At 38.0% G+C, this 22,822-nt stretch overlaps 1 protein-coding gene across 2 annotated transcripts in view; it reads right to left on the bottom strand.

The window, feature by feature from the left end:
- vps50 (VPS50 EARP/GARPII complex subunit) overlaps positions 1–22,822 on the bottom strand; it is a 162,791-nt gene that overhangs the window by 135,638 nt on the left and 4,331 nt on the right. For both annotated transcript variants that reach the window (XM_073858278.1, XM_073858279.1), the window contains exons 3-5: positions 15,969–16,091; positions 15,008–15,079; positions 9,458–9,511 (exon numbers count right to left, since the gene is read on the bottom strand). In XM_073858278.1, coding sequence (XP_073714379.1) covers positions 9,458–9,511; positions 15,008–15,079; positions 15,969–16,091 — 249 coding nt within the window. The remainder of the gene's footprint in view (positions 1–9,457; positions 9,512–15,007; positions 15,080–15,968; positions 16,092–22,822) is intronic.

The following is a 22,822-nucleotide window of genomic DNA, read 5'->3' as shown; positions in this document are numbered from 1 at the left end:
AACACAATAACGATTTTCATCAGACAAGCATTACTTTGGAATCCGTTGGAGTACAAAAACAACAAAAATGAGACAATGGATAGTTTTAGATACTAGCCTAGATATAAGGTTGTCATAGACAAGCACAACTTTAACCTTTGTGCTTAATGGGTTCAGACCGGAATGGAGAAACTCTCTTCTATTAAAATAAAAAAAATGTCATGTCCACCATGAACAAAAGGAGAAGAGGTTTGCATTATGGGTAAGAGAAAGAGAGTGTTTAGGTAAAAAACACACATTTCAGCCCACACTGTGCCCAACTGTAAACTAACCGAACAGTTAAAGTTTGATGGTGTTTTGGCAAGTTTTTCCTTCCATTACAGCAATTCTCAGTTTTTGAAGAGCACAGCCGTCACATCCCGAGGTGAACTTTGCCTTTCAAAGTGCATTAGCTCTAGTCGGCACAAAACCAGCCTTTAGCGCAGAAACGTCACGTTAAAGATAATTATTTGGCAAAAGAATACAAGGTGGAAACAATCGATTCCACAGACAGTCGGCTAAAACAAAAGTCAGCTGTGTGAAGCATCACAAGGAGGAGAATTTTCCATTTTTAGGCGACTATCAACAGGAAGAACATTTTGGAGGCTCTACAGCATCATCAAATGAAATGAAAGTACAAACAGAAATAAACAAAAGGTGTGGTATTAAATTAGTTCAATTTTAAACATGACGTTCTTATTAAGAAAACATAAAAACATAACAAACTGAAGAGTGTAAACATTCCGTAAACATTTTTAGACAGGTGGTTTCTAAAGCACTCTTGGATTTGCAGGAATAATATGCTGCTGAGACAAAAAAGTGTCATCATTTAATCAATCTGGTTCAAATTGTAAAGATTTAAGCCCTTTGTTACACAGAGATTGCGGAAAATACACGGAAAAAGTGTCCGGAATTTGTCTGGGATTGTTAGATTTTTGGTTCCATTCCATTCATTTCATTCCCAATTCCAATGATTTTCTGGAATCTGTGCGTGCATTCACACACATACCATAAAGATCTCATAAAGACACGTAAACTCTTTTTTCTACTGCATGTGCTAATAATCCGTGTATTCTCTCTCGACAAACCACGCGCATACATTTTAGTTTAAGATCATAATGAGCGTGCGATGTGCTGTTCCGTCATGCTGGTGAATGATCTCAGATTCAGCGCGGGTAGTGACGAGCTCCCTGATCTCTGCTTCAGTTCAGTTTGCCAACATTTCTTGACGTGAAAGTTGATTTGCTTTAAATCCATTTGTCAAAGAGCTGAACCATAAATTCTGGTTGCGATAACATGCAACCAGAAGTTATGGTTCGCCTCTTATGGCACTGTTACTGCGTCTTGTTCAAACAGAATAGAAATCTGATCACATTATTGATTACTTCATTTATGCAGAGAGATAAACAAACAAACCGACTCTTCATGATAACTAGACTGAACCAATTAGACTTATAGCACTTTTCCATTGCATAGTACCCTTTGGGTCAGGTTGTGTCAGCTCACCGTACTTTGGCTTGGTTAGCTTTTCCACTGAGTTGAGAAACCCTTCGGAGTGTGAGAGATTATAGGCGTGTCGTTACATTTGCGCTGTCTACTGCTCTGACATCGTACAAAAAGTGGGAGCGAACATCTTTGTAATGCAGTGCTCCCATACATTTTTTTGTCAAAATCTAAATTGACTACCACAAATAGATGTTTGCACATCGTGTTCATCACTACCTCTGTCCCACATGACAGTTTCTGTACAAACAACTAAGGCGTCAGTCATTCCACCACAAACTGCTAGTTAGGAAAACACTGGTGATGTTCCTGATTCTCAGCCTGCAGATGTTTTTCACAACTAAAAGGGAGTTTGGGAACTAACAACAAAGCACAGATGACAACAGGTTTGATCGAGACAGCGCACCCATGAAGGTAAGGCTAATTTTTTAGCGATGACACTGGTAGTGACGACTTTCTTAGACCAATCAGTGATCTACAGTGTTTTCATGTCACGTCTTAGTATCAGCTCAGCTCGCTTGGAACCCCAACCCCAAAAAGGTGGTACTAAAAAAAAGTTTTGCGTACTACGTACTCTACCCAGCGAAAAAGGTCCCAAAAGTGAACTGACCCAGCCCGTGGGATACTATGCAAGGGAAAAGTGCCATTATGTTATTGACGTGTCACCATAATAGTGCTATATCGATATAAATCCAAAGAAATCATAGAAGTTGATATTGAAAAAAAATGCATTGTGAGATAACTTGCTAATTAGTAGAGATGCACTGATGTCCACCGATGCGGATAGCAAATTATTCAGACTGATATCTGCCATATTGCATTAGCTAAATTCTGAAGATTTTGAATGTTATTCATTCATATAATTCAATTAACATTGAACATTAAACTAGTGATTTCTGATTTTTTTACATTTTCAATATACAGAGCTCAAAATCATAGCATTTTCCTGTTTTCTTTTGATTGATAGGATAACGTACAGTAGCCTACTGTGCAAAAGTCTTAGGCCACCATGCCAGAATTAGATTTGTTGTTTTTGTAATGTTATAGTGATCATATATAAATGTGTATATATAATTAGTCTCTTTAATAGAATACATCCAGAAAAATGTCTATATAGTAGGGGTGGGCGATATGACCAAAATCTTCTATCACGATAGGATTCATTTTATATCATGATAACGATATGTATCACGGTAGGGTTTTTTTTTTTATAGTTTAATAAGGTTTTTCTGTTATTTCTAATACCATAGAAATGTTCATAATTCTCACAAAAACCTTATACAAGCATAAAAGGAAGATAAAAACAAACAAAACTCAAGCTTTCTAAAGATAAACAATCAATGATAAAGGAAGGATAATAAATAATTATGTATGTGTGTATATATTTTTTATTTAAGGTTGAAAAGTGATTTAGTCAAAAACAGTGAGAGATTTTCTCTTAATGCTGTTTAATAAACACGAGTGACAGACAGGAGCAAAATTAGGTAACTTCCCCTTTAAGACCGGATCTAATACACTTTTACACATGCGCTTTCTCTTTAAGCTGTTTACTTTCTCTTGAGCCTTAAATGGTCGTGTTTATGAGCATACTTGCAAAAACGGGAATTTTGACGCATATATGTATTTAAGGCCAATAAAGTGGGAAAAATGCTCACGAGCTTAATGAGCAGCGGTTGCACAACTTGCGCGCTCCTCACAGACAGAAAGAGCAGCGGTTGCGTTTCTTGCGTGATCCTCAGACACAGAAAGAGCGCACGCATATAGATCTGTTGTTTGTGTTTCAATGGCTTAAAATAACTTGTTTTAAAACAGCGGTGCTTAAATACATGTACAAACGTTACGTTTCCATAACCATGCGCATATGAGCGTGACGTGGGCGCGTAACCTCGATAGAGACGATAGTCCAAAATCTCTACCGGTTGACAAATTTCTACCGGTTAATTATGTCTACCGGTTTATCGCCCACCCCTACTATATAGTATTAAAAACTGTAGAAAAAATGTAAACCTATGTGTCAAGTTTTTAGGGTAAACCCCCCTTCCACTTGAGCAATAGGAGAAAACTGCAGGATCTCTTTAATCAAAATAAAATTAAATCCTTATTTCTAATTTTAAAGAAATTAGTCTTTTTACTTTAAAACGCTCAAGTTGTGTTTAGTGCCAAGAGAGGTCACACTAAACACAGACGATGTCTAAAGACGACAATAAGTCCTTAAAATTTTATTTTTATTTTTTGTACATATTTCCTGTATTTTCTGTTTGTATCTTAAAAAAATAGATTGAAAAATAAACATGGATGGACATTAAAAGTACTGTATATCGGCAGATTATTGGCCGATATATCGGTGCATCTCTACTAAATATTACTGGAAAAAACAATATATAATATAATGTTAAAACATATTTTAAAGCTGAATTTTCAGTTTTATAACCAATATTTTTAACATTCTTTCTTCACCACTCTCTGCTCTTTGCATTAACCTAAACCCATTTTGCGATATCTGAGGGTTGGCGGTATATCGTGCAACCCTACTACATTTCCAATTTACACAAAACTTAACACTTCTCTTTCTGTGCAGTTTACGAAATCTCTGGATGATGCAGTTCAAACACCAAAATGTTTACACTTCACAATTCTTTTCTATCACCAGCTGCGACGCCAAATCTGCAAACTATGTCAACCACAGCAATTCAAGAACTGACTCCATAATTTAGTGGATTCAATCTGGAAAGATTCAGACAAATGTTCCACTCTCACAAACAGCAAAAAAGCTGCAGTCTCATCTACTGTATCACACTAGAGTCATTAGACTTATTAGTTCAACGATAGCCCTGCATCAGCACCAATGATGCACCTGTGCAGACATGCATCATCTATCTACACCAAACCAACAGCCCTTATCGTCCCACACACCCTCCCTTATCTGCTACTGTAGTGTGCTCCTGACAAAACACAGTCCTTAAGGTATCAACATTGCTCCCTTGAGCAAAGCATCTTGATGAAGCCCAGGATGCTTCATTGTGCCTGTGGCAAGTATACTGCAAACAGATAAAAGGGTCTGCTAAATTACTACCCACAGAGAAAAAAACAGACATAGACGGGATGATCTTACCTGGCTCTGTTCCAAAGTCTAAAGAGCTTCCTATTGTATATGGACAGCATTTTCAGGTATTACACAAGAAAGCCAAAAATGACAAAGCGAGTTTAAAGTTTAATATGTTTTGGAAGATCACTCTGTGATGTGATATCGCTGTTTGGCTATTTCTGTGATGTGTACTGAACAAACATATAAAAGTATAAAAAACACAGTCAGCCTTTAAAGAGGACATTTCACAATAATGTTTTAATATGTTAAATAAAACTTTGGTATCCCCAGAGTACGTATGTAAAGTTTTAGCTCAAAACAGCATACAGATAATTTATTATAATAGCAAAAATGTGCCGTTTTTTTCGGTGTGTCCTTTTGAATGCAAATGTGCTGATCGCTGCACTAAATGGCAATGCTGTGGTTGGATAGTGCAGATTAAGGGGCTGTGTTATCCCCTTCTGACATCACAAGGGGAAGCCGAATTTCAATGACCTATTTTTACATGCTTGCAGAGACTGGTTCATCAATACTAAGATACTGGTTTGTTCTTTTACACATTTTCTAAGTTGAAAGAAGTACTGGGGACCCAATTAAAGCACTTAAACATGGAAAAAATCAGATTTTCATGATATGTCCCCTTTAATACAGTTCAAAGCATGGCTTTGAAATACAGTCATATCTCTGCAAGGCTCATAACAAACCGTGCTGCTGCGGTGTAAAATGGCTTGTGGCAAAATGGCAACAACAGTCGTATGATAGGTAAAAGCTCTTCAAAAAGGAGGAACGGAAATAACCACAATTCCCTCTAAAAACACTTTTCAGGAGTCTGTGTCTGTTCGTTTGAGTCAGGAGTTTAAAAATAGTGCTACAGTATTTACATGCACTGTTGTGACCCATTGATTTGTGTTTCGTGACTATGTATAAGAACTTTCCAGTTTAAAACAACAGATTCGAATTTTCAGTAACCATGTATTTTTTATTCAGGTGACACTAGTAAAAGTGCATCAGTGTTATGGTTACAAAGCAAGTCTGTATCATGGTAAATCTATATTTTTCCAGAACTTAACTGAGCTAAAAACAGGTTACAGGATTCATTTTAAACCAAGGCTGGTATTATATTCAATAAACATTTTTTTATGCGATATACGTCTTGGAGTAACATATTTCCTGTTTGAGATAAGTTTATATGTTGAATATTAAATGTGACCCTGGACCACAAAAACAGTCTTAAGTAACACGGGTAGCCAAAAAGACAAAAATATAATAGGTCTTGTTCCCTAACAATTACCAAAATGTTTCCTATTTATACGCAGATTTAAAAAGTTCACACACGAATATGTTCTTATACATGTTCTATACATGTTCTATATGTATTTTATGAGCAGTTTGTCAACAAAGAATTTATGGTCATATTTATTATAAGTATCGTTTTGCTTTGCATTTTCGATTTGGGAGGTTTTGCTGTCGATGTGCTATCAGATGTGTATCCACCTGAGTAACAGGTATTGGATAAAGAATTATATGAGATGCGATTACATCTGCATCAAAAAAAGACAGGAGGCCTAAATCAAGTGATTGATGTTTGGACATCTTATCACATTCCATTACGTTTACATTAGGCATTAAGCAAACACTTTCAAAAAGATTTTAAAAAGTAAAGTAGCATGTCATTATGTGCATCTTCTTTATGTGTAAAAAATGATATAGCCTATGTAAACATGAATAATATACTGTATATAATAATAATATAATATAACAATATAGAAAATATTATAATATAAAATATAATAATGTAAATATTATATATCAACATTATTAAACCTATACAATATAATTAGCCTATTTGATTGTAACAGAAATTTTAATACAAACGTTTTTGTTGAGTCATGATTTGTTCCTGTAAAACTTTAATATGCATATCTCACGCAGATTTATACAGCCTTCAGATAATGTATAAATCTCAATTTCCAAAAATTGACCCTGAATACTGGTTTTGTGGTTCAGGGTCACAAATGTGCTGCCCTTTGTTTGGAAAGACATGATTTCAACAGAATTTTTCTAGACTTGATAAATTCCAAACAGATTTTCCAAATGCTCATACTAGTAATAAACAGGTAAACCCACGCCAAATCACGACATTGGTTGAGACACATTGACATGTCACCCAACAAGCAAACAAACTTTGGGGGAGTCAAACTACAAAACATTTTACTTTTAAGTCTCAGCACTGAACTCTTTAAACTCCAAAAAGTATATCATAGTAAGAAATTACATTTTTCTTTTAAAAATGGTATAACACCACACTATAAAATGTTGCTGGTTATGTAATAAAAAAGCACAAAGAAAGGATTAATGGTAAAAGCATCGGTACGAACAACAATGATGCCATTAGCAAGGTTATGGAGATCATCAACAGCAAGCCTCGTTTATGTCACAAAATGTCACTAAAATCCTCTTTGTTTGTTTTCCTTGCAAAAATGAAGAATGGCATTCAGAAAAGCCATTACCTAACCAACATAGGTTGAAATGATAAACTAGGCTTCTCTTCATTTATCTTTTAAATTGACACCAAACACATTCTCTTTTGTTTAGCAATTCAAATACATGTTTAGAGGCACTGCGGGGTGTTTCATGGATATAATACATTTCTATCTTCCCGATCTCACCTCTCACCACCCAAATGCTTATAAAATAGCTTGGACAGCACAACTGTAGAAAAGGCAACAATCACTGCTTATTTTCCAGCACAACGCGTACTGAAATCGGAAAGGTGAAAAGAAAATGTGATGGGGAAAAAGCTGTGTATTGTTGGGTCGAGACAACACCTAAACAGATCGTGACTGAGAAAGGCTGCGGCATTTGACACAAAAAGCTGTGATTTTACTACTAAGAAACATTGTGATGCTTTGCTTGCTGGCAAAAAAGCATTTTCTTCACTCACAGAGTCAAATGTCTATACTGGGACACTTGTAAATTTAGCATTTTAAACAACAAGAAAGCATGGGATTAGGAATTAAAATTGTATATGATTTTTTTTAAATGTAAATATTCTCAAGAGTCCAGAAGAAAAACAAACAAAATTAATACACTACTTATCATTCAGTTAACCAGAACCCCAAACAGTCACTCTCAAGACACAGTCCAAATTCATCACCACACAAACATAGTAAATTTCCAAAAAAAGATTCCAAAAAAATCCTGGCTATTCTCGATCAAAGCTTTAGCATTTCCTGATCTGATTACCTAACAAAAATTTTAAAATGGCCCAAAGTGATCCTAAGCGTTTTAAAGTGCTGTTTGAGGATGAGAGAAATATAACCAGAGGCAAGCGGCCACAGAGCCTCAGTCTCTTTCTTCTCCTTCTGCTTTGATGCTTAAATCTCAGGAAAATACTCAGCTGAGATAAAAGTCTTAAACCAATCTGTCAGTCACACCTATGAACTGCAAAACACACTGTATCACTCGTGTCTTCTTTTAACAAATACTGTATTTTTAATGTAGAGTTTTAGGATTAATCACCAAAGCAAGCAAGACGCTGATGAATGTCAACAAGAAATGCCAATCTGCAGTTCCCATTTTATTTCCCTGGTCTGAACTTTGAGTGTTACAGGATATTTCACACAATAAAAACATTGTATAATGCTTTAACATTGACTAATCTGCAGTAAATTCAATTACATGGGCCTGTTTTTTGTAGTACCTTTGGTGTTTTGCTATATTGATTACCATTGGCAAAACCATGGTTTTACTATAGTAACTATAGTTTTAGTTTAAACTGCATTATAACCATGGGTAATTTTTGTAAGGGATGTTATTCCAATTGAAACGTGTTTATTCTTAAAAATAAAGGTAAGCAATGCCATTAAAGAACCATTTTGGTTCTCCAAAGAACCTATCAGGCAAAGGTTTTTGAAAGAACCATTTCTTTCTCAACATTTAATAGTCTATAAAAAAACATTTTGTGCAATAGAAAAGTTCAAAGGGTGGTATATAGATTAATTTTTGGAAAAATACAAAATGACAAGAAACCATTTAGGAACTTTTATTTTTAAAAGTGTACTGCAATGACCTAACATGAACTTAAAGGGATAGTTTACCCAAAAATGAAAATAATGTCATTAATGACTCACCCTCAAAAATACATTTTGTTCCAAAAATAACAAAAATTACGGCTTTAATCAGCATTGTCTTCTCTTCCGCATCTGTTGTGAAGTGCATGCGTGAGACTAAAGTCACGAGACTGCAGTAACGTGGCTGACGTACGACGCAGCTGACGTGTAATCTGGTGCGCCCCAGCTGGGTTTTTTGTGCTCCCGGGCTTCGTTTAAAATCTGAGGGAGACGCACGCTGTAAATTTGAAAAAAAAACTTTGCAAATATGTCTGAGGATAACCTGTCATCCGCAATAAATATAAAACATCTTAAACTGTGTTCCGAAGATGAACGGAGGTCTTGCGAAATGAGGGTGAGTCATTAATGACATTATTTTCAGGTTTGGGTGAACTATCCCTTTAACATAGTAAAAACAAAAAAAAAACATTGATGCTACCCTGCGATGAAAAATGCTGGTGTTGGCTGGCAACCTTTTTTTAAATGCTGGTGGGGAAAGAGTTCATTTATCTGATAAATTATAAACTAGCTTGTGTGAAGTGAAGCAGAATATGTTTATACTATATTTCAAATTCATGTTTAAAATCTCAGATCCCTGGAAAGCACTAAACATTGACTGTTCAAACACCATGTGACTACTGTATAAAATATACAGATCAGGATTCAGATATTAATTAAATACCTTCTGCTGACTTAATTTACCACGAAAACCGTAAACTGGATGTGACAGGTTGCTTACCTTAACATATGAAGGCTGTTTCTCCAAAATGAGGTTGGCCACTCTTTTAGACACCTGTAAGATGATAACACACTAAAGGTTAACATCTGTTTGGCACTTGTGCATTTAACCTCACATTTTAATCACTCGAGTCATTAGCAAAGACGGTAAAATTACCAAAACAGGAAACATTAGACCTATTTCAACTTTTCATGTCATTTTTTTTATATGTGACAATGCCCGCACAACATAATAAATGTTTTGGCACAATCAAACATACAGCGGGTGATAATGGCTCCACAGAAGGTCAGGTCGTAAATCTAAAGTGTGCTGTGGCATGCTCTGATCGATATGCATGTCACATGGCACGGCCATCGGGAGCAAGAAGGCGTGACAACTGTGAAGTACCGCCGTGGCGGTAACAGATGGCAGACTCAGCTGAGTAGTGCCGTATGTTAGAAGAAACCACCGTGTGAAAAGCCGAGACTGACTGGTAGGAGCATGCTGAAGTGTGTGTGTGTGTGTGTGTATGTGAGAAAGATAAAGTCAACTAGAAGTGACATTTTCAAGAGCACCTCAGTTTTTGTGCATACATACTGACTTGACTCTTAAAGGGACATTTCACTTTTTTTTTTTTAAATATGCTTATTTTCCAGCTCCCCTAGAGTTAAACTTGATTCATACCGTTTTGGAATCCATTCAGCTGATCTCCGGGTCTGACGCTAGCACTTTTAGCATATAGCATAATCCATTGAATCTGATTAGACCATTAGCATTGCGCTAAAAAATAACGCTAAAGAGTATAGATATTTTTCCTATTTTAAACTTGACTCTTCTGTAGTTACATCGTGTACTAAGATCGACAGAAAATTAAAAGTTGCGATTTTCTAGGCGGATATATATTTAGGAACTATTATCTCATTCTGGTGTAATAATCAGTGACTTTGCGGATGTAACATGGCTGCAGCAGGCGCAGTGATATCATGCACTGCCCGAAAACAGTCCCCTTGGTTACTTTCAATAACAGGGTACTATTTTCGGGCACTGCGTAATATCACTACGCCTGCTGCAACCATGTTACATCCGCAAAGTCCTTGATTTTACACCAGTTTTAAATAAAATATCGAAACTCTTATTTTTGAGCGTGATGCTAATGGTCTAATTAGATTCAATGGATTGTGCTAAGCTAGGCTTAAAGTGGTACCGCCAGACCCGGAGATCAGCTGAATGGATTCCAAAACGGTAAATTAAATGTTTAACTCTAGGGGAGCTGGAAAATTAGCATATTTTCAAAAAAAGTGAAATGTCCCTTTGACATTACCACTTACTGCCCCCTATAACCTATACCATGTACGCTGACATAATGTTACACTGCATTTTACTTTCTCACAGACTTTCAGATTTCCTTTTTCCTTAGCACGACAATTTCAACAATAGAGGCAAAAATACTGCAATCCTTGGAAATACTTAATGCCACTTTCTTCAGAAAAAGCATTACAGCTATCACTAAACTCACTCAACAAGCTGATGGTAAAAACGGAAAGATACTGCATGAACCTGTAATTTATTAAATCAATGAAGGGTAAAGAGTACATCAGGAGGAGGGTCCATGCTTTTCACAAAGCTAACTGCCCCACCTACTGATCATTCATAATTCATATCTGTATAAGATGGACAGATCAGGTTTAGAAAAGCAGCTGTGAGTACAGAGCCAGCATCAGAAAACTACTGGCCAACATTTGCTGCATCACACCCTGTCAAACTTGTAATTTAGCAGCGATAGAGCAAATACGATAACAACCCGGCAAAGCTGTCTGTCAGCAAGGCACAAGACCGCCAACATTCCCAGTGCGCCTACCTGCAGACTGAGCCGTGCACGGGTAATAACTCCAATTAGAAATCTATTAAACAGAGCTTGCACCAGATCAGTAAACAGCCTGCAATTTTCCCTAGCTGGTTTTACGTATCCAAATAGCGTCAGCGAGGAACCATATTCAAAACAGCCCTCACTCCACCTTATTTTCCAATTACGACAACATCCTTAAAAGAACCCAAACAAATTATTCAATTAATAAAGTTCAGCATTAATATTATTCATTTTACCAATTGAGTACAGGAAATAGCTCCCAAACAAATATCTAATCAGCTAAAACAGCATTAGTACATTCAATTAGGATTGCAAAGAAAAACTCAATTAAATAGTAAAGAGCTCTGCGCATCCAAACCATCTAACCACAATTAACGCCCAATGGTGCACTAAACAAGTTATCCTTTGGCCCTGTTCAATATTACTTTATTTATATCAAAAGCCAATCGATTTAGGTTAACTGCCAGATGTAAACATAGAAAGGGTGCATATAGTTTGACAGTACACATCTGACAATGAATTAATTGAATGCTTATCTGTTTGCATCCTTGTGCACCTACAATAATAACTATTAATACTTTTTTCTTATTGACTGAAGAAATAATGCGGCTTTGTTTTCGGCTGGCTTAGATTACTTTTATTTGGCATGTTTATTTTTCTCCTCACCATATGAATAGTTGCGTACACAAAGCACTGCAGGTATTCTGTTTATTGAATTCTCTTATAATGCACTATTTACTGATTTATTTTGTATATAAAAATCCCTTAAATGTTTTATGCAACGTTAAACTTTGCTTTGAGTCATTTACCACTGCAATACAAAATGGGACAATATTTCACTCTGAAAAATAGTAAAACAAATAAAATGTTATAACCCAATTTCCCAGACCTCCCACAAGGTTGTAAAAATATTACTGTTTTTCCATAAGACACACACAGGACTGTCACTAAAACTCACAGGAAACAATGTGTAGTGTATATCATAAAGCATAGGGCTATTAGGCTATATTACAGGGCACCATTTAACAATCTTTTAATCGTCAGTAAATGGCAGTTCGCGCTACAGACAATAACTTTTACTATACAATTGTTCTATATTGAAGAGAAAAGCGGAGTTCACATGCACCACAACTATAACAATAAAGATATAAGGAACAATATTGTTAGTCCATAAATTAAAATTACCTCAGGTATCCAAAGCTGTTGCAGTGAAATTGACTATGTAATGTTTCTACTCTACATTGACTACACAGATAGATAAGGTGATAGATTACACAAACTAGATTTACTGTTTAGAGATAAGATTTAAGATAAGATTTTATTGCCACTGTACATGTACAGAGAAACTCGGGGTAAAACACAGAGTGTTGAGGGCATCCGCTAGTTATACCTGTGTAAATGCAAAAAACAGCATATTTTAAAAAAAGTTTTCATTAAAGGAAATCTACAATATTAGTTTATGCCATTTGTGTGAATTACTGGGAACAGGAGTGAATTTATATAACTGTATCGTCTGGTGATGTGGACGCTAAGTTTTAATATAGTTATCATAATGCTATAAATCATTATAGAATGGCCTCTAAGGCTCAGGTATTCCTTTATCAACAACAATCTTTAAAGATGCAATATGGGACATTTAGAAGGATTTCTTGACAGACATGCAATATAATATACATAACTATATTATTAGTGGTGTATAAAGACCTTACATAATAAAATTTATTGTTTTTATTACCTTAGAACAGGGATGTCCAATACGTTGATCGCAATGCCGGGCAATGCCGGTAGATCGCACATAAGTTAACTGCTGCTTCACGTGCGGAATTGGCATTACGGTCTTAAAATACTTGGGTGTTTCACAATTACTCAGAGTTGCTGCTTTTTTTCTCAAATGTGTTTTTATAAATCGTATGCCATGCCGCTGCAGCTCAGTCGTCTATTTTCCAAAAGTCACCAGGATGCGCATTCTTGCCTTCACCCCGGAGCTGATCCACGTGCACGGTGTGTGTGCGCGAGCGAGCAAACGACAGAAAGAGGGAGAGGCAGCGTAGCGCTGATTTATATGCTTCTGATACTGTTGTCATTTTCTAGGTTGTTTTACTAAACCACATCTCCGCTATTTTAAGGAGTACTCGACATGACCTCAAGGATTTTTTTTAACTCCTCAAAAAGAATAGAGTAATGGTAACAGCCCTATATTCAGTGTAGAGGTAGTCCTAACAGGCATTTAAAGTGTTAAAAAAATAATTAACTGTGTTTTTAGCAGGTAGATCTTGTCGGCTTTATCATTTTAAAAGTAGATCGCCACACAAAAAAGTCTGGACACCCCTGCCTTAGAATGAGCCGTTTTTATCTAATGACTTGGGTCTCCTTACATAGAAGTCACAGTCAAGTTTCTACAGTAGCCCTAAACAGACAAAATGTTCTACAGATCGCATTTCATCCCTACGTTGTTTCAGACGACGACATGTTTGTCCTGCCGTTTGAGCTTAGCTGGCGACTGACATGTGGGCGGAGGTCAGTCAAAAACTCTCATATAGACATAATATATCCAGGAAGTAGAGGGCTGTAGTCCAAAACGGCCGTTCTCTGTAGTCCTTAAATAGCGAATTTGTTAAAGAACTGTTAAAGAAAATATATCGCTTGGCATTGAACTTTGAGCTGTATAATTTGTCAGGCATTATTTATGCTCTAACAGCAACCTTACACACCAACTAAAGTTTGAAAAATGGGATCACGAAAAACGACAACCCCGGTTGGTACAATAATGTGACCATGCTTTGCTTTAATGTTAAGTCTGACGACAAGTCTTAGTGTTTAACAACTAAAAACTCACTGTGAATCACTGCAATGCTTTTCCTGCCTTTAAAAAGCCAGACTTATTCACATTTCAGACAAGCAATTAGCTCCGTGATGAGCTTCTGCCAGTGAAGTGCTAGCAGAAGAATAAGCTGCCACCAACAATAGACCAGATGGATCGCTCTTCCACCGGCCCACCCAATTCACAATAACCACAAGCGACACATTCACATCCAGCCAATATGGGTGCTGTGGAAAGAGTCATTTCAAAAAGGAAGACACGGATTGAAAGAGAAAACACACACTATTGTCGTCCGTAAGGTCATGTTCTCTCACGTAAATGACACTGGAAAGGCTTTTATGCATCATGAATAAAACATCACACTACGCGAGTTATCGGCAAGATTTAAAGTAATGGCATTCAGCAGGAAGTCTGCCCCACGCAGAGCCCCTCCTCTTTTGCCTGCAGCTGGCTGTCACGACCCAGGAATGCCGGCTGGAGCCGGGGTCCCCGCAGAGACCCCAGAGCCGACACGTGTTGCAATAGAAAGGTCTGCGGAAAATATAACATCAAGAAGGGTCATCTGGTGTCGCCCATGACAAGACAGATGTGCGTAGGCAAGCATTTCAAGATAAACCAAAAATAAAAGGATAACATCCAAAACACATTTTTAAAGCTGCAAGGCAGAGGTGAACTCTGCATCATTCCAGATGAAGTCAAAACGTAATGGCACAAACACACAACAGTAAATAAGTTAATAAACTGTGACGTAGACCCGGGAGGAGATATGAGCACAGAGTGCCAGTAATGATGCAACACATGCCTCATGCCAAACCATATCACAAACTAGGTGTTAGTTTTAAACACTGATTTGCTTTAAGATATCCCCAAAACTGGTACTTACGGCTGCTTGCTGTCTCTTCAGCATATCTCTGTAATCTTCCAGCTCCTGAAGGTTCAGATCCGGAGGGAGTTTCTGTTGGGCACACACAAACTTGTCAAGCTTGCACATTTGTCCAGCTTCGAATATCTCTCTTCATAATAGGTTTTCATCGGCCTGAACTAACTTTTCCCTTAATTAAAATGTTCAACGACAAGCAGATAATTGATTATTCAACTCGAGTTTATAACAAAGGAATATACAAACAACAACTAATGGCCCATTCCCAAACAAGAGAAACAAAGAAAACTAAAAAGCCAAGTCTTGAATAAGAGTAATTACTTTCCTCTTGGCTGAAAGTCTCATTCTGAACAGATTCTGCAATGCACCAACAAATCTAATGAGACTTTACACTCACCGTATATCCATCAATCTGGGGTATGTGATGAACAGCTCAAACAGTGAAGACCCCTTTTTTATGCCTGTATGGCTGAGCAGATCTTACACCCTAAGGGGGCATGCACACCAAAGCTTTTACGCCTGCCTGTTTTCAATAGTTTCAAATTGGCGCTCGCCAGAGAGTTGAAAAATATTCAACTTTGGGTGAAAAGCTCCACTCATCAATTTCCGTTTTTTACACATGGCCGTCCAATCACAGTGGAGGAGTGGCAGGACATTACCACAGCAACCAACCGGCTCACAGCTGAAGTATCACAGCTACCAAAACACTCAGCTGAAGAAAGCTGGCACTCAGCTGAAAAAACAGCTGACGTTCGGCGTCCTCCAGGTGTTTTCAGCCGCGTTTAAAAGTTTTAGTGTGCACAACCCCTAAGGGGTTTTCTCAACTAAGATGCACACCCCTATGGTGCTGCTGAAAAATAGTGAATAATTTTGAAATAGGATGATGACTCTATACTTAAATTGAACGGATCTATGAGGGGCGTAAAGATATAAATCAATTTAAGAACTTATGAAGTGCACACACCTCTAGCTCGTATTGCACCATGTCGAAGGAGTCGCTGGAGAAGTACACTTCCTCAATGCTGTCGATGATTTCCTGCTCTTCCTGTGGATTGGTTGGCTGTTCTCTTAGTTCCCGCAGCTCCTCCTGTGGAGAGAAAAATGACTGTGAGTGTTGGCATGGATTTCTCGCTACATCTGGGACACAATCGTGGGGAAAACCAACCTCACTCCTAAAAACGGGGTTGGAACATTGATTATTTCTTAAATCTGGCTCATAGTCCAAAGATTAAATGGTCTTAGCACCCATCCCTGAGGAACACCCTTCATGAACCGTAATGAGAATCAGTACAGAAACATCAATTTCACTCAAAACAGCTTTGAGAAACAAAGCCGTCCTCTTTTCTTTGAAAGAAGATGCTGAGAGGCCCATAATGTGTGATGCAATGTGGTTAAAAGAGCTTTGGAGTCGAGATTGAGGTAAACTTTTTGAGCCATATTCAATTACAATAGCAGATGTTAAGGAAGCATTTAAAAGCAACATTACAGCTGTCAAACCTATTTGAAGAAAGCAATCCACATTAATTAACCCCTTATTCATTCTGAACTTAAAGGTGCCGTCAGAGCCAATGGTTTAGTGGGCAGCGCTCCGACATGTGGTGCTTTCGCACTTTCGGAGTTCGATTCCCGGCTTGCCGATCCCATATCTCCTCCCTGTACTTTCCTGTCCTCTCCTTAATCAGTGTCAAATAAAAATGGCCAAAAAATATAACTTTAAAAAAGGTGCCAAAGAATGCATTAAAATAATGTTAAATTGTTCTCTGATATCTACAGAAGATATGTGGCTTTATTAAGTGCAAAAATTATCCAGAGACGATTTTACATGTCCATTTACAACCCTAGGATTTGCCTTTACAATGAAATGGTCAATTATTACCTTATTTGAAAGGGTCATGAATAATAATGTTGAGCTCTGCTCTGACTGGCTGTTTCTCATAGCAGCTCCTTTCAGTAGCTCTGTGTGTCATGGTCCTGTCAGCCCTGTATGTATTTTATGTGTTTCATGTGACAGGATCATGGCAGCCCACTGTTGTCTTGTTTTGTGTGGAGAGGCATGTGGTCTGTGTATGTTTTGTGTACCGCATGCTCTCCTGTCTTTAGTCTTAACCTTACCCTCCTGTTTCCTTGTTAAGTCTTGATTAGTTAATTCCCTTCACCTGTTTGTCATTGTTCCCTAGTTTAGTTTTCCCTATTTAAAGCCCTTGTGTTTGCTGTCCTGTGCCGGTTCATTGTGTATCTATGATACCATGTCGTGTGATCTGTCTTGTCTTGATTATTTTCTAGTTCTGTCATTGTTTGCCCCCTCGAGGGTTTTTATGTTACAATAAACGTCTTTTAGTTAAGAGCTGTCTGCGATTGGGTTCTATCCACCACCACATCCTGACAGAATGAACCGGCCATTCTTGAACCCAGCAGACAGCTCTGTTTTGGTTTTGGTTACCTTGTTCAGTTCGTCTTCGTCGAGTGTTCCTGTCCGTCCAGTCCTGCCTTGTCCTGATGTCTGTCCAGTCCTGCCCCGTCCTGCCGTTGTCTGTGGAGTTGTGTTCCTGTGGCCGTGCAGTGAGCCCCGTGGGTGTGTTCCTGATCGGTGGCGTCTACGGTAGGGCTACTGGTCGACGAGCTTCGCGGGTGTGTTCCTGTTCGGGGAGCTCCGCGGGACGGATCCAGATCGACAACCCCCACGGGAGTGGGCTGGTCGGTGAGCCCCGCAGAGAAGTGCCAGGATGGCGTGGTCTGCGGAAGTTCCTGGTCAGCGGATCCCGTGGGAGTGTTTGTTCGTCGGAGTGTCGCCGCGATGGAGCTCTGTTCAGCGAGCCCCGCGACAGAGGATCGGCCAGCAAGCTCCGGGATGCTCACTGGTCAGAGAGCCCCGCGAGCGTTCCTGTACGGCATGTCCTGTGTCCTGTTTGAGGTCGGCGGGCCGAGCGGTGCTGAGTTCCGGGCCCACTTCCTGGGCGGAGACCGTCTGTCCCGCCTTCTTGTTTTTGGGGGTCCGGACATTGGGCACTGTCGGCCTTCTGGCCGTTGGACTTTGTTTATTGTTTAATGTCATGTAACGTACTGTCGGCCATTCTGGACTCTGTTTTGTCATGTTTGTTATGTTTAGATGTTGCCTGGGGACGCCTGGAGGCGTCTGTTAAAGGGGGAGTACTGTCATGGTCCTGTCAGCCCTGTATGTATTTTATGTGTTTCATGTGACAGGATCATGGCAGCCCACTGTTGTCTTGTTTTGTGTGGAGAGGCATGTGGTCTGTGTATGTTTTGTGTACCGCATGCTCTCCTGTCTTTAGTCTTAACCTTACCCTCCTGTTTCCTTGTTAAGTCTTGATTAGTTAATTCCCTTCACCTGTTTGTCATTGTTCCCTAGTTTAGTTTTCCCTATTTAAAGCCCTTGTGTTTGCTGTCCTGTGCCGGTTCATTGTGTATCTATGATACCATGTCGTGTGATCTGTCTTGTCTTGATTATTTTCTAGTTCTGTCATTGTTTGCCCCCTCGAGGGTTTTTATGTTACAATAAACGTCTTTTAGTTAAGAGCTGTCTGCGATTGGGTTCTATCCACCACCACATCCTGACACTGTGTGTGTGTGCAAACAGACCTTATGTTTGAGCCTGTATTAGACAAAGATACGGAATTTGAGGAATAATCAATTATTTGGACATTGGAAATTAATGAGGGGTAAGTTTGTGTTTTTTTTTTCAGTATGGACCTGCAAAAAATAGGACTTCAGGCTAAACGCTAGCATATAGCATTAACTAGCATATAATGCTAACTCAGCTCTACTGTAACGTCACAGTTAGTGCCATCTTGAGATTGGCCTGTTTTCCCGCGATCTTTTGCATGTACGAGGTTTACATAAGAAGGAGGAAACGATCGTGTTTGAGGCTCACGATTTGTCATTAGCATAGGTAAATACAGTTTTCGATTTTACAGCACCGTGACAAAATATAAAGGATTTTCCTAAAAATGGCGCAATTTGATGTCATAGATATGATTTGGCCTGACAGACTTTAATCTCCTTAAAGACGCTCCATGCGGTACGGATGCAGTACAGGCTGATGTTGGCAGCGCTGTGAGGGGAGCGTGGGTGAACTCACTGAGGTATGGCATCAGCAGGGGGTGGGGTGCTATGAGTCACTCTTTACTGGTACACGTTCAGGAAAAACAATAGACAAAATCTCTGGGACCAGTTGTTACCATTGAAGCTTAGACTATGTGAAATTTTATGCCTTTTGGTCTGTTGGCTTTTAGGTTGTCTAACGTGTATGTTTTTATGTATGCATTACATAACATAGTTTTCTATTTTTCCCATTTTCTATGTTTTTTCAACATCGAGGGGTTGTTAAATATACATATATTTTATATGAATAGTTGTTTTAATATAGGGGGTTGTAATTGCTTGGTTTAATAATCTCCTTGAAACTGCATCTCTGAAATAAAACACTTGTTTATAGAGAATATATCTTGGGGATTTGTGTTCTTGTTTTAAGCATAAACTTATATATGCTTACAAACACAGCCTTGATGCCAACCATAAGGACTGTTTTGTGAGCCCTAAGCAAGCCAACATCCATAAGATGTAGATGTTATTCTACCTTATTAGAGAAATAAACATTGAGAGACATTCAGTGGTGTAAAACAAACCCTTTAAATAATTTTGGTCATTACAAATCATAAAAGCACAACAGAACCAAGAATGTGAAATATAAATGGAGATTAGGGCTGTGTATTTGAAAGAATCTCGCAATGCAATACACTATGCATCACAATACAGTGCAATATGTTACGATACATTGTACTACTGTAAAGCGAGGCATTTTCTCTTTTAAAAATATAACAGGATATCATTTTAGGAAAGCTGTCGTTGCAAACACACCACCATAGGCAAACCTTAGCAAAAAAAATGTGTGGCGCACCCCTATGTTAGTACTTCCGGTCACTGTATAAACGGTCTCATCGGACGCACGTGCGCTGATGCGATACACGTCTGGATCCGAACTTTACTTCCGTTTTTTTTTTTTTTTATGGTCTGACTAGTTGCTTAACTGATCTCTTGAACAAATGCCTCGTCGAAAATAACTAATGTTTTGGTTTCCTAGGTAATCTATGTGTTGTTTTTTGCTTGTTATATAAATAAACTACGTTTATAGAACTTTGTTGTTATTTATTCTTAGCGGAGTTTACCGGAAGTTACGTGCGGACCACGACAACCGCTTGTTTATGTTGTTACTGCTGAAACCATCTAAGTTCTGAGATAAGAAGAATGCTGGGTTGGTTGGTTGGGATGTAAACTCCAAACGAAACAACTGCCATAAATCTTGCCATGATAAAAAATATTGAAATTGCAATTTTGAAAATCGATACAGTATTGCCAAACAAAATAACACGATACTTGCTGGGGCATGTATCGATGTTTTCTTACACCCCTAATGGAGATAAAACTCAGCTCTGTAAACATTAAAATTGTATATGTTTGCTAACGGCCCTGCTATTAATCTTATTCGAAGAATGTTTTATGGTTTGTGCGCAGTTTTTATTTACTTTAATTGTACGTGTTTTAACTTAGTATATTTCCTTTAAGGGTGACTTGTAACATTCTGTCAAGGAACAACGAATGAAAAATAGCACTTGGCTAATTCTGGTACATTTACAGAAATGTTTTATTAATGTGCAGTTTGCCTGATAACTAAACAAACAAATAAAAATAATAATAATATATAAAAATAGACTGTTGTCTTTTTAGTTTCAAACAGTATAGTGGCAAATTAGGTGTAAATGAAATCAGAAATTAAAAACATCCTCACGTAACTTTTCACACAAATTGGCAATTGCATAATAAAACTAAAACCTGCGCTAATTAAAATGGTCACTAAGTCTTTGTTTAATTATATTTTCATTCAGTCTGACTGACAGTGTTTACATAAATTAATACATCGCCTCTTTTTATTCCCTGTACGCAGAGATGAATGAGCCCGAGTCTATTTGCACATAAAAGTGTGTGACTCAACGCACTGTACATCAATCAAGGCTCAAGATGAGTGAGCTTAAGTGTTATTGAATGACGCATATCAAAAGCATAACAGAGCATTATTGAAAAGCAGAATATATAAAGAACAATAAGTCCTGGTGTCATGTATGTCATGTCCATTGTGAAAATATGATCAAACATTTGAGTCATGGCCAAGGGCGTCGATTTGTTTTGAACAGTGGGGGGTTGAAGTATTAACTGTATAAATATTTTTGGGGTTTGTAATAGCTATTTTTAATTATTAAAGGGTTGCCTCCTAGAAAATACAGTACACCCCTGGTTACACCCCTATTTGCCGGAACAAGGTGCATTTGTAACTTTACAATTACTATTTCAAAAATATTAGTTATTTTTAATAATTAACATTTTCCAGCATGCAGTATGCTCATTGTCTGTGAGACAGAGACTACACAAAGCCCCGCTGGAATGAAATGTGATATGGAAAAACATTACTGATGATGATGTCAATGCTAATATTGACACGTGTGTAATGACATAAAACAACTTTTATCATCAATCCTGAATTTTTGCTATTCTTCATGATGTGTTTACAAGACTGCCTGACAATCTTTCAATTATGTGATTATAGTGCCATCTAAAGGAAACCTGAGATAGAACAAGAGCAATGGATCTGTTCTGTAGTTCTGGCATTTAAAAAAATCCCAACAGTCATTTAAGGATTTAACATTTTTGTTATTCGGTACAGTTCCTATACCGGTGAAAACTATTAAATTGCATTAAAATGTGTTTAGTAGGGTCCAGAATCTACACTCACTAAAACTGATGCAAGAAAAAGACTAAGACAGTGAGCCAATAAGGGACTGTGAACAGTATGCACACTATGCATCCAAGTAGGCTGATCCTGGTTTCTGTTAAGTAACAGGAATATATCAAATAAAAATACACACCTATGGTCTACTAAAATTTAGCAAATAACACATTAAAGGTTGCACCGATATATCGGCCGATGATGCTTGCTATGCTTCTCAATGAAATACGGTGAAATGCCGCTACATCCAAAGGCCAGATGGCGCTCTTGTGCAGAAACTCAATATGCGAAGAACCATACACACGCAGCTATGACCCGCAGCTCCAGAAAATGGCTCAGGGATATATTTATATTGCTGTTCTTCAAACCTTTTCAGGTATTTTTATGATAATAAAGAATATGTATAATGATTATGTTTGACGGGTGTTGCTTTTTCAAATGCGTGTTATAAACGACTCGAACTAACAATGATTTCAGATCAAAAAGGACTTATTGATCAAAAGCCGTAGTGCATGAAATAGCTGTGAATAATATCGGCTGTGCGATTCAGAATAGTTATCGGGCACGTATTATTAGTGTTTATACCACGGGTCTGTTGAATACTGCATTCTGATTGGCTGAGAAATGTTCTATGGGTGTTGATTAATTTTCTGTAAACCGCACACCTATCTTTTCAAATGTCTTCAAAATAGGCACCAGAGCAATGTTTGTGGTAACCGTGCGGAATAATATAAGCGGAATAATTGACTCCGGTCCTTTGAATTATTTGAAAATAATACACACCTGCGGTGTAACGGCACTCCGCTTCGCGAGAATTTCGAGGATGCCACGTCATCGACATCCGTCGAAGGACTGTTCCAATGTAGAGGATCCTCGTAATTGCAACCAAGAACTGAGTCCTTCTACAAAAAATATCTCATATACAGGAAAGGTTGCATACGTGTATCCTTTGCGCTCTCAAATCACCCACAATCCTATGCGCTCAGCGCCGAAAGCACACTTTTGTACTGACATAATGACGC

Source organism: Misgurnus anguillicaudatus, chromosome 20 (assembly GCF_027580225.2).
Source record: "Misgurnus anguillicaudatus chromosome 20, ASM2758022v2, whole genome shotgun sequence".
Classification (NCBI taxonomy): Eukaryota; Metazoa; Chordata; class Actinopteri; order Cypriniformes; family Cobitidae; genus Misgurnus; species Misgurnus anguillicaudatus.
The sequence above is the reverse complement of the archived record's forward strand: the minus strand, read 5'-3'. Positions and strand labels throughout refer to the sequence as shown.